The sequence below is a fragment of the Portunus trituberculatus genome, chromosome 31 (assembly GCF_017591435.1).
Source record: "Portunus trituberculatus isolate SZX2019 chromosome 31, ASM1759143v1, whole genome shotgun sequence".
Taxonomy (NCBI): domain Eukaryota; kingdom Metazoa; phylum Arthropoda; class Malacostraca; order Decapoda; family Portunidae; genus Portunus; species Portunus trituberculatus.
The window spans coordinates 1,271,622-1,281,621 of NC_059285.1; the positions used below are offsets into that span (position 1 = coordinate 1,271,622).

The 10,000-nt window shown below is 42.3% G+C and overlaps 2 protein-coding genes across 4 annotated transcripts in view; both read left to right on the top strand.

Annotated features, from left to right (window-relative positions):
* The window catches only part of LOC123511494 (coiled-coil domain-containing protein 174-like), a 5,632-nt gene extending 2,418 nt beyond the window's left edge, over positions 1 to 3,214 (top strand). For all 3 annotated transcript variants that reach the window (XM_045267439.1, XM_045267441.1, XM_045267440.1), the window contains 7 exons: positions 120 to 319; positions 452 to 554; positions 1,007 to 1,134; positions 1,254 to 1,359; positions 1,794 to 1,932; positions 2,093 to 2,305; positions 2,481 to 3,214. In XM_045267439.1, coding sequence (XP_045123374.1) covers positions 120 to 319; positions 452 to 554; positions 1,007 to 1,134; positions 1,254 to 1,359; positions 1,794 to 1,932; positions 2,093 to 2,305; positions 2,481 to 2,974 — 1,383 coding nt within the window. In that variant the 3' untranslated portion in view covers positions 2,975 to 3,214. The remainder of the gene's footprint in view (positions 1 to 119; positions 320 to 451; positions 555 to 1,006; positions 1,135 to 1,253; positions 1,360 to 1,793; positions 1,933 to 2,092; positions 2,306 to 2,480) is intronic.
* A 639-nt stretch (positions 3,215 to 3,853) lies between these two features.
* Positions 3,854 to 10,000, top strand: part of LOC123511499 (negative elongation factor D-like) — a 12,619-nt gene continuing 6,472 nt past the window's right edge. Inside the window, 10 exon segments of the mRNA XM_045267450.1 lie at positions 3,854 to 4,196; positions 5,048 to 5,112; positions 5,424 to 5,514; positions 5,517 to 5,529; positions 6,080 to 6,189; positions 6,898 to 7,007; positions 7,720 to 7,827; positions 8,102 to 8,254; positions 8,771 to 8,901; positions 9,469 to 9,656. Coding sequence (XP_045123385.1) covers positions 5,056 to 5,112; positions 5,424 to 5,514; positions 5,517 to 5,529; positions 6,080 to 6,189; positions 6,898 to 7,007; positions 7,720 to 7,827; positions 8,102 to 8,254; positions 8,771 to 8,901; positions 9,469 to 9,656 — 961 coding nt within the window. The 5' untranslated portion in view covers positions 3,854 to 4,196; positions 5,048 to 5,055.

Sequence of the window (10,000 nt, forward strand, 5' to 3'; positions counted from 1 at the left end):
ATTTTATAATGAGACTAGTCACCCTCTGGATATCCCAGAGTCACATGCTGCAGTGCACCAGTTTATTGGCTGTGCACCAAGCTGAACCATATCACCAAGCTGTTACTGTCTCCTGACAGCTGGTTGGGCTGCGAGCAGAGCTACAAAAGAAGCGTGCAGAGGCAAGCAAATTTGGGACAGGCCAACGAGGAGCAGCAGGTCGGGAAAAGGAAGCAGCCCGACCCAAGGCATCCTCAGCCAGCAATCCTGGAGTCGCCAGCCGAGCAGCAAGGGATGAAGAGCAGCACCAGGCAGAACAGAGGAATGAGGAGAAGTCCAGGTAATCCTTTGTAATCCTAAACTATCATGATTTTAGAGGTGTTGTCTCATTTGCATGATTCATTAGTAAATGGCTGACAATATTTCCTTTAAATACCTTGCTCAGCATTGTATCATCTTTTGTTCTCTGCAGGAATGCACTGGAGAGAAAAGCAGCCATGTATGACAAGATTCAGCAAGGCATTGAAGTGTTGGAGAATGACAACCTCAACCAAAGATTCTTGGTTAACTTCCAGGTAAGCATCTCTCAGTCCTTGTCCAACCAGTGTGTGCTGTACTTACACTGAAGTGGGTGCGGATGTGTTTGCCATGGTTTCAGGTTGCCAAATGTTTTCCTGCCACTTACTGAATGTTACACTGCAGCCAAAAGCAGAGTTTGGGATTTAAATTAATTTCTGTGACATGCATTAATTTTCACTATGATTGATGGAAACAGAACAAAAATGAGCCTCCTAAATTTGTTTCTAAAGAATGCAAAAAGTAACTTCAGCTTTCTATTATCTCTGAGAAAAGCTGAAATATAAAGTATAATGATGAGGAGGAGATGTCCATTTAACTGCATCACTTCATGATTACAGATTGCCCTTGTTGTAATTGTATTGTTTCTAGTGCACATATTCACTTAAGTAGGCATGTGGAGAGTGCACATTCCTAACAAGAAAGTGATGTAAGCTTGCCTTTCCCTCAGAAAAAAATTATAGATGATGTGATGACAAGAAATAAGACAAGGGAGGACAAAGAGAAGACAAGGAAGCAGAAACAGCAGAGTGAAGAAGTGCATCATGAGGAGAGTAATGCTGATGATGACAATGAATGGTAGGTTTCTTCACCATCTTACACCAAACCATGCATACTCCCTATGTGCTTAATTCTGACAGTTTTGTGTTTGTGTGTATGTGTGTGTGTTTAACATGTTCACTCCTTCCTCTCCCCAGGGTGGAGTACACAGATGCATTTGGCCGCACAAGGGAGTGCCGGAGAGCTGAGTTATCAGAAAAGTTAGAGCAGGACAAACAGCTATCCCAGGACCTGAACCCTTCAGTAAGTGGGTGTATGCTGCCCAGGTATCCCACTCCTCACTTCTACATTGCTAGGATGGCTCATATAAGTGCAGCTTTTAGTTTTCATAATCATAATCTACTGTTATTGTCTCTATAAAATTGTGATATGGGAAATGGTGAAGGAAATTAGATCTGTCATGTAATGTCACATTTTAAAGCCTCTTGCAGGACCAGTATTTCAGTGTGCACTTTTCCCATTGTACTCAGTGATAACTATGCTTTTCTTCCTTAAGAGAGAAAAGGATGATTTACAAGTTTCTGCAGTGTATTGGTAATGATAATATTGTGTGAATAGTTTCACATATTAGAGTAGGACTGCAGGAAATTTTTGACTGGTGTATGTAATGTTTGACATTTAGAATATAACTATATCAGAATGCACAATGGTAACCTTACAGTTCATGTTTTTTCTAGGAGACAGAAGAAAAGACAGTGTTGGATCCTCTCGAAGTGGAGGACCTTCATCGAGAAGCACTGCACCAGAAGTGGCAAGCTGAGGAAGAAGCCAATGCCACCAAGAAGGACCTCCACTACCAGGATATTTTGTATGATGGTAAGTGAGTGCAGACAAAGCACAAGCACTCTCAAAGAAAAGTAATGCACATCTTGTGTAGGATTTATTAGAATTTTTTTTCTCTCTCCATTGGTATAAAGAAGATTGACTACAGGAAATTATCACTTTACTATCCAGACTGACTAATGACTTTATTCAGAGGCCAGGACCCACGGCCCCGGCTTCCTTAAGTTCTCTCGCAATGAAAAGGAGCGCAAAGCCCAGATGGAGTTACTACGAGACCTGCAGACTGAGGCACAGCGAGCTACAGCCACCACTGCTGCTGCTGCCAATAAGAGGCAGAAGGCCATGAAGACACGGTTAGAGAAAGTGAGGCAGAGGAAGAGGCTTAAAATGGGATTGCCCATGAAAGGTGAGAGTTGAAGGAGGCACACTGTTAGCATTGTGCTTAAGTGCTGTACATGAGTGGCAGGACTCTTTTAGGTGTTGAGTATAAGCTTTTGTTTGTTGGGACCAGCATAGGGAATTAACCTTTCAATTAATTATTGCCCAATCTTAATGTTGGTAAAACAATCTTTGCCCCTCAGATGATGACAAACTGAAGACCCCACCTGGGTCTGAGGAAGAGGAGGAGCAGATAGTGGGTCCAGCTCCTCTCCCACCCTCCCCTCCACCCAGAAAGAAAGTGGGTGGAGTGAGGGAGTGGGACCTGGGCAAGGAGGGAGTCACCTCCACCTTGACTCAGGAGGAATGGGTCCTACGCCAGAGGTCTCAGCGCTCCCAGGAATTTGCGCCTCCCTCCAGCTACCATCCCAAGGAAGGCAGGAGCCAGGCAACAGTGTCCTCTTCTTACCAGCACCAAGCCACTGGGGACCAGCTGAGGAGAGACTCCCACTCTCCACCACCAGATCCAAAAGAACCATTGAGGGAGGAACGTCGGCCAGAGTTTGCTCCGCCAGCCACTCATGAATACTATGGTCCCATGACAAGCAGGAGAACACATCATAAGACTGCTGCCCCTGACATAGAGGCAGCCATTAGTAAAGGACTCAGTCACTTACGGAAAATGAATAACTATTGATGTTTCTGTGCCATAAATCCTTACTGATATACAGAGAATAAGGTTCTGTCAGGAAATGGCCTGTGGACAACATTGTTAAGGGAGGCTGCTCAGTCTATACAGTGTAACAGGCTTCACTCATCACAGACATATTTAAGGCAGTGCTGTGCTGATCAAAGTTGTGACTAGTGAAGATTTGACTGCTACTTTAGGGTTTTTCCTATGTATGTATTGACCATAAAAATAAATATGGAACATTTTTGTTTCTTTCTTTATTTTTCTAACTAAAATAAGGTAGAAGTAAATTAAGCAGAAGAGGAGGCTGGATATGCAGAAGACTAGGGAAAGTAGAAAGAAATGAGTAAATGGTAACAGTGCAATAGACATAGACAGATGGATTACCAGAGTACTAATAATGTGACCTTGTAACAAGTTTTAAGGGGATCTTTTAATGGTATTCATATGATACAGGTGACAAGTAAACAGTAGACCAGTATTCAGCAGGAATGAGGAAAGTGAAGTAAGGGCGTGGCATGCCTTGTATTGTTTCGTGTTTTCATTATTGTGGCAAAATCGTGTATCATGAATAAGAACTGTGATGCTACTGATAGATCCATATTGATTGGAGCCTTCAACGCTTGCTTTGGTAGAGCTGTTATCATTAAGTCTGGTGTGCCGATGCACCGTAGTGTGTGCGGTGCAGTGGTGTTGGTGAGACAGTAAAAGTAGGAAAAGAAAAAATTAAAGGCAATTTAAAATATCAAAATCTAGAATGTCAAAAACAAGACAGTCGCCCCTCCAAGTCGGTAGGTTCTCTGTGCGACCCCCGGCGTCCCCTCCTCTGCATTCTCCCTCCTCCCCCGCCCCTCCCGAGCCCCGGCCCGGCCCCCATCCCCGACCCCCTCAACTGTAAACAACAAACCGCGGGACACTCAGCACCACCACCACCACCACCGCCAGGACCTAGCGCGGCCAGCATAGGGCCCTAAAGACACCCCGGCACACCTGTTTTACTTCACAAGACAGAACACCTCACCGGAACCTTACCTACCTGCAGGCAGCACCTTCAGGGCACTCTAACCCTTGGCACTACAGACCGCACGGCCCCAGTGCAGTGCCCTCACATCCTCAACACCAACAACACTACAAGGCTCAGGAGGTGCTGAGTGTTGGGACACCAGTGACTGGCCGTGTTGGCGGCGCTGACCAGCCTCACACACCACACAGGGCACCAGCTACGGCAGTGAGTCTTGATGATGAGTGTTTTGCTGATGTAACAGACTATAATAGTGCAGGCGGCGCTGTCAACGTACCACCAAGCAAGTTGTGGCCTCTGAACGTTGCCCTTTATGTCTCACAACTTAAGGTAGCAGTCACAGCCTGCCCTCTTCAGACAACTCTCGTCCTTCACACAAAATTACATTAATCTAATAACACCCTTCTTAAATTTTAATATTTGAATGGCGACTCCTATACCTGCCTTTGAGTCCCTTCTGAAGAGTGGAAAGTGAACCATGAAAGGGTAATTATAGAGAAAGGCGTCTGACAGTAACTAACAAGGAATGCATCAAACATTGTATTCTGGGTTGATGTCCAGAACACTAAATGAACGCTCCTGACAGTCGGAAATCCTTAAGAAAAATTCTCTGGACTTCGGAATGTATCCCTTGTTTTAGTAAATGTTTTTCTAAATACAGAAATTTTCATGTTCTATTCATATAGAATCATTGATGCATTCTTATTAAACCTAACCAAACTTGATGCTGGGATTTTCATGTTCCATGCAAAACTTATTTGTTAGCATTGAATATTTATTGAGTAATTTGCGAGGGAAACTGTATAGAAGAAAAGCGTCTTTGAGAATGTCTTGTTTCAGATGATATACCCACACTTTTTTGTTTCAGTGAGACTGACAGCTTTCTCCATTGATACCATAAATACCTCTTCTTTAATGACACTCAACTGTCCCTTTCTTCTGAACTGAATACCCTCAATTTGTCATTTACAATCTAAATCAGCAACACCACATCGTACCTCTTGCTAAAACAGCGTCCGTGAAGTTAGGTGTTCTGAGTTGTCTGTATTGTTTTACAGCATTCAGAATGGAGGAGGAGTTTGAGGGACGTGTGTGGGAGGACGCTCCAGACACAGAGCCTTTGGTGAGTGTTCTTTTGGACTGCCGAGACTGCCCGTGCCACCAAACCATTCTACCTGAAAATATTCTCCATATAAAATAAAACCCATTAAGCAATTAGCAGAACTCTTGAGGCAATAAATTTGACACTAGGGGTTGAAAAGACTGGAATTGCATGTTAATTTTCAAGTTGGTTTTTCATTTGAATTGAAATGGTCAGTAATGGAAGATGGCATTTTTTACTTATTGTATTACGTATCCTGCACATGAATGTATTGCTGCAATTTGTATACTTAGTTTTGTCCCCATGTCATGCTTCCTTCTTTCATATTGCAGGAAGAAGATGAAGCTCTCAGCCCAGCTGATGTGCAGTCAAACTGTCTGCGTCAGTTTTCCAGCACGGACTTCATCATGGAGCCCGGTATCTTTCCACTCTCAAAAGGTGCAGTGAGGGATATACCTTGCATTTTGCCATTTTCATTCCTCATTGATTCCTTACCAGTTTTCCTTTACATTTGATCCACTTGTACCATGCTTGTACACACTGTGGCACTGTGCTCTGCTGGCATGAAAACTCCATGAGGTGTTAGGTTGCCTTTTCTTCGATGATACAAAGTTATTTTGATTAAATCCATAGTCACATATTTCAATGTACTTGATACATCATGATGTAATTAATTAATTCTGCAAGGAATTATTTCAAACACATAGACAGTATGTTTGTATCCACATATTCTCATAACTAGTCTTGTTGCTTATAGGAGCTCAGTATATTTTCATGTAACAATCTTACCTCTATCTTTGTGAATAATATAAGGTAGTTGTATATAAATGTCATAATATAATAATGGGGAGGAAATAATCCTAAATGCAAGTTGGAGTGGCCCACATGTTGTGTTCCCAGTGGTGCAACACTATTGTTTGGCCATCAGCCCTGTGAATCTTGGCACCCTTCATGCTAGCCAGATTAACTAACAAAAACTGCTTTGTAGGTATTTCCAGGCTGGTGGGAATCCAGAGCAGGTCATTGAGATGTTGTCTGAGAACTATCAAGCCGTGGCCCAGATGGCTAACCTAATGGCTGAGTGGCTCATCTTGGCAGGTGAGTGACAGGAGATTATTAATATATGTGGTCATCATTACTGTAAGACTAATTTTCTCTCTCTCTCTCTCTCTCTCTCTCTCTCTCTCTCTCTCTCTCTCTCTCTCTCTCTCTCTCTCTCTCTCTCTCTCTCTCTCTCTCTCTCTCTCCCCTTTGTATTCTGAAAAGCTAAGATCATGTTTAGAAAAAGAGCTGTTATGGTGCTGAAACCAGGACCCAATGATTCAGGATATTAGTGAAGAGGTGGCTGTAATATGAAGAGAGGGGGGTGCTGTGAGTGTTGTAAGTGTGTGTAGCTGAAGAGAAGAAAGGAAATGGTGAAGATTGTGAAGTGCAGCATCCAGAAGCTTGCTCATCTGGAGAGAATAGATGGAAATGAGATGATAAGAATATTCAAGTTCATTATAGATGTTGTTGACTTACGAGTATGTAGCAGGATAGCTTATGCAAAACTAGAAATGAAGTACTGGAATGCATGATTAAAAGATAAAGAGTGACAAGATTAGCATACAGGAATGAGAGTTGTCAATAGGAGAAATGAGAGATGCCTGTTACAGCCATTTATTCAAGGCAATTGCTAAAAAAGCAGACATCACAGTCTACTAAAAAAACCAGTCAATTGAGTCACATAAGAAATTAGCATATAAGGCTAAATCTCATGTCAGTTTGTATCTTTTTATTGCTGAAATTGTGCCCTTCCATTGGCAGGTGCAAGTATCAATGACGTGCAGGCCATGGTAGAGAATCACCTCAAGCAGATGATCCTTAAAACATTTGACCCCAAGAAGGCAGACACCATCTTCACTGAGGAGGGAGATGTGAGTGTACCATCATGAGTGCTTCTAAGGCAACCAAGACTTTCATTCATTGAACAAGGAGCTGCAGTGATTGTATAGACAGGTTTTTCAGTTTTCCTCTCTGTTTGCTTGTGTCTCTCTAATCCTCTTCTGCTTGTTCTCCTTCCCAATCACAGCACATCATATCTTGCCATGCTCCTCCCATGCTCTATTCTGATAACTGAATAGAGCACTTCCAAGATTATTGTTTGAAAAATTCATTCATGTTATAGTTGTTGTGCCACTAGGACATTACTTAACAAACAGGTAGTTTTACAAGGAAGATAAGAGCAAGGCAGTTTAGTGATGTATAGGTAAGATATAGAGCTCTGGGTCAGCTGTGAAAAACTCAAGGTCAAAACATGAAGGTGTGTCCAATGTACTTATTTCTTAGCTTTGGCATAAGGCAGGTAGCACCATCCTTCCTGGATCTCGATGTATAGAGTAGGGTGGTCAGTTCCTTGCTATGTTGTTTTATGTTCCTTGTCATAGCTGACCAGTACCTATTCTAAGGACAGGTGAACCTGAGAGCAGGCAGTCATCTCAGAAGAATCACAGCTATAACTAGGATCCAAATGAGGGACATTTCTGTAGTCAAATGCACTGCTATCTGAGCTGCTACACTTTTAACTAAAGTCAACAAAAGAATATAATTAACACAGAAATAACACTCCCTTGAACCTCCCACCTCCAGGCCCCAGCATGGCTGACAGAACTCATAGAACACAGCACGTGGCGGTCGGTGGTGTACCAGCTGGCCGAGGAGTTCCCCGAGTGTCTCATGCTTAACTTTACCATCAAGGTACAGTGCATGTTGTGTTTGGTGAGCAGAGAATGTTGTTGGAGACCTTGGAGTATAAAGGTGACCAGCAAAATTCTTAGGATCAGTAATCAGGATAAAACCTTAATGAGTTCAAGTTTGAAAAGTTAGATTTAAAGAAAGAGTTAATGAATAAATAAAAAGATAAATAAAGGCCCACTAAGGTTCTAGTCCCATAAGTAAGATTAAAAAGTGTCTTGCTTCTTGAACCACTTGTCAATTAATGATCAACCTTCACTTTCCATCCTTCGTGCAGCTCATTTCAGATGCCGGCTTCCAAGGTGAGATAACCAGCATCTCCACAGCTGCCCAACAGATTGAGGTGTTTTCACGCATCCTCAAAACTTCCACTGCTAACTTCCTTCAGTCTCCCGAGGACTCACGACACAAGGCAGTGGTCGAGTTTGCTGTGAGTCTTTGCTTGTAGATTTTGTTACTTTACATAGAATAAAGTTATATCACTTAATCAGATCATCTCACGCTCCTTGCTTTAGAGAGGCATAGATTAAGAGATACCTGATAGAAGTTTTTGAATGATATAGGAGATATAACAGGGGCAGCCGTGGTACAGTGGAACCATGCGTGCTTTGGGATCCGAGGGTCTCCAAGCGCACAGGTTCAAATCCTGTCCACGGTCTGAGTGTAGCTTGGGCCTCCTCACTCGGGGCAACGGTTTCCTAGTGGGTGGGCTTTGAGATAGGAGGTACCCCATAAAGTATCCCCTTTAGCTCATAAATTCCTGTGAAAAGCCCACATGGTATAAATAAAAAAAAGAAAAATAGGTGACAAGCAAAATTTTCAATATCAGTAATCAGAACAAGGAACAATGGGTTCAAACTTGGTAGCTTTTTGTGTCATCTCTTATTGTCTTAGATTCTTGTGTTTTGTGCTCTTTTGTAATGTTATAAGATGTGCCTCATTGCAGAAAATGGTGTGTCACGGGCAGCACACCTACATCTATGCCCAAGTGATGCTGCAGATCCTCTCACAGGAAACCAAGGGCGGCAACAACATCCGGCGCCTGCAGCAGGAGATAACCAAGTATGCCATCACCAGGTGAGTCCCTCAGCTGGTGGTGGTGGTGGTGGTGGTTGGTAGTACTAATTGGATTAGTGTTATTTCCATTATGAAAAGTTGCATGAATTAATCTTGATACTTCTATTTGCTTGTATGATTAATAAGCCTGTAATGCAAAGACATTTGGTTTCATACCTTTGGTGGAGTTTGATGAAAGATTATGTTTGAAAATTCCATTTGTATGTGATTTGGAAATATTCTAAAATATTCCTGAGATGTAAGGATGAAGACAATGTCACCTGGCTTGTACTGGAGGTAAGGAAGGGCACAGGGTTGGGAATTCTCAGGAGGAACTTTTTATTGTCATAAAAATAAAGACTCTCTCTCTCTCTCTCTCTCTCTCTCTCTCTCTCTCTCTCTCTCTCTCTCTCTCTCTCTCTCTCTCTCTCTCTCTCTCTCTCTCTCTCTCTCTCTCTCTCTCTCTATATATATATATATATATATATATATATATATATATATATATATATATATTGATGTTTATTTACTGTCTTTCCTTGGTATTTGTTTTAACACTTTTTTTCTTTCTACTTCTTTTCCTACCAGTGGCCTGAATGTTACTCCAATCCAGCTGGCATTGAATGGTGCCATGGCCCACCCCAGGGCTGCCCAAGCCTTGGCACCCATGCTGGCCCGCAACGCCCTCAACCCGGCAGACATCACCGTGCTGTTCAAGCTGTACAGCAGCCCTGATCCCCCACCAGTGGATCTCATCCGTATCCCACAGCTCTTGGGTGAGGGACAAATCTGCTCCACCTGAACAGTCTAGCCACTGTTTACATTTCTTGTAGATGATACAAACAATGTATTTTATGTTGTCTCTGGCAATATAAAAAAAAAAACATGGCATCAAAGAAACTAAAGAAGCTCAATAGAAACTGCAAATTATACCTTCACAAAAGAGATATCAATACTAACTATACTTTTTATTACAGAGGCATTTTAGATATAAAAATATCTTATACTGAGAATATTCAGAGACTCAATAGTAAACTGCAGAACAAGACAGGAAGACCATAGCTCTCTTCCTCTATGTCACATAGATAAACACACAGACACACACACACACACACACACA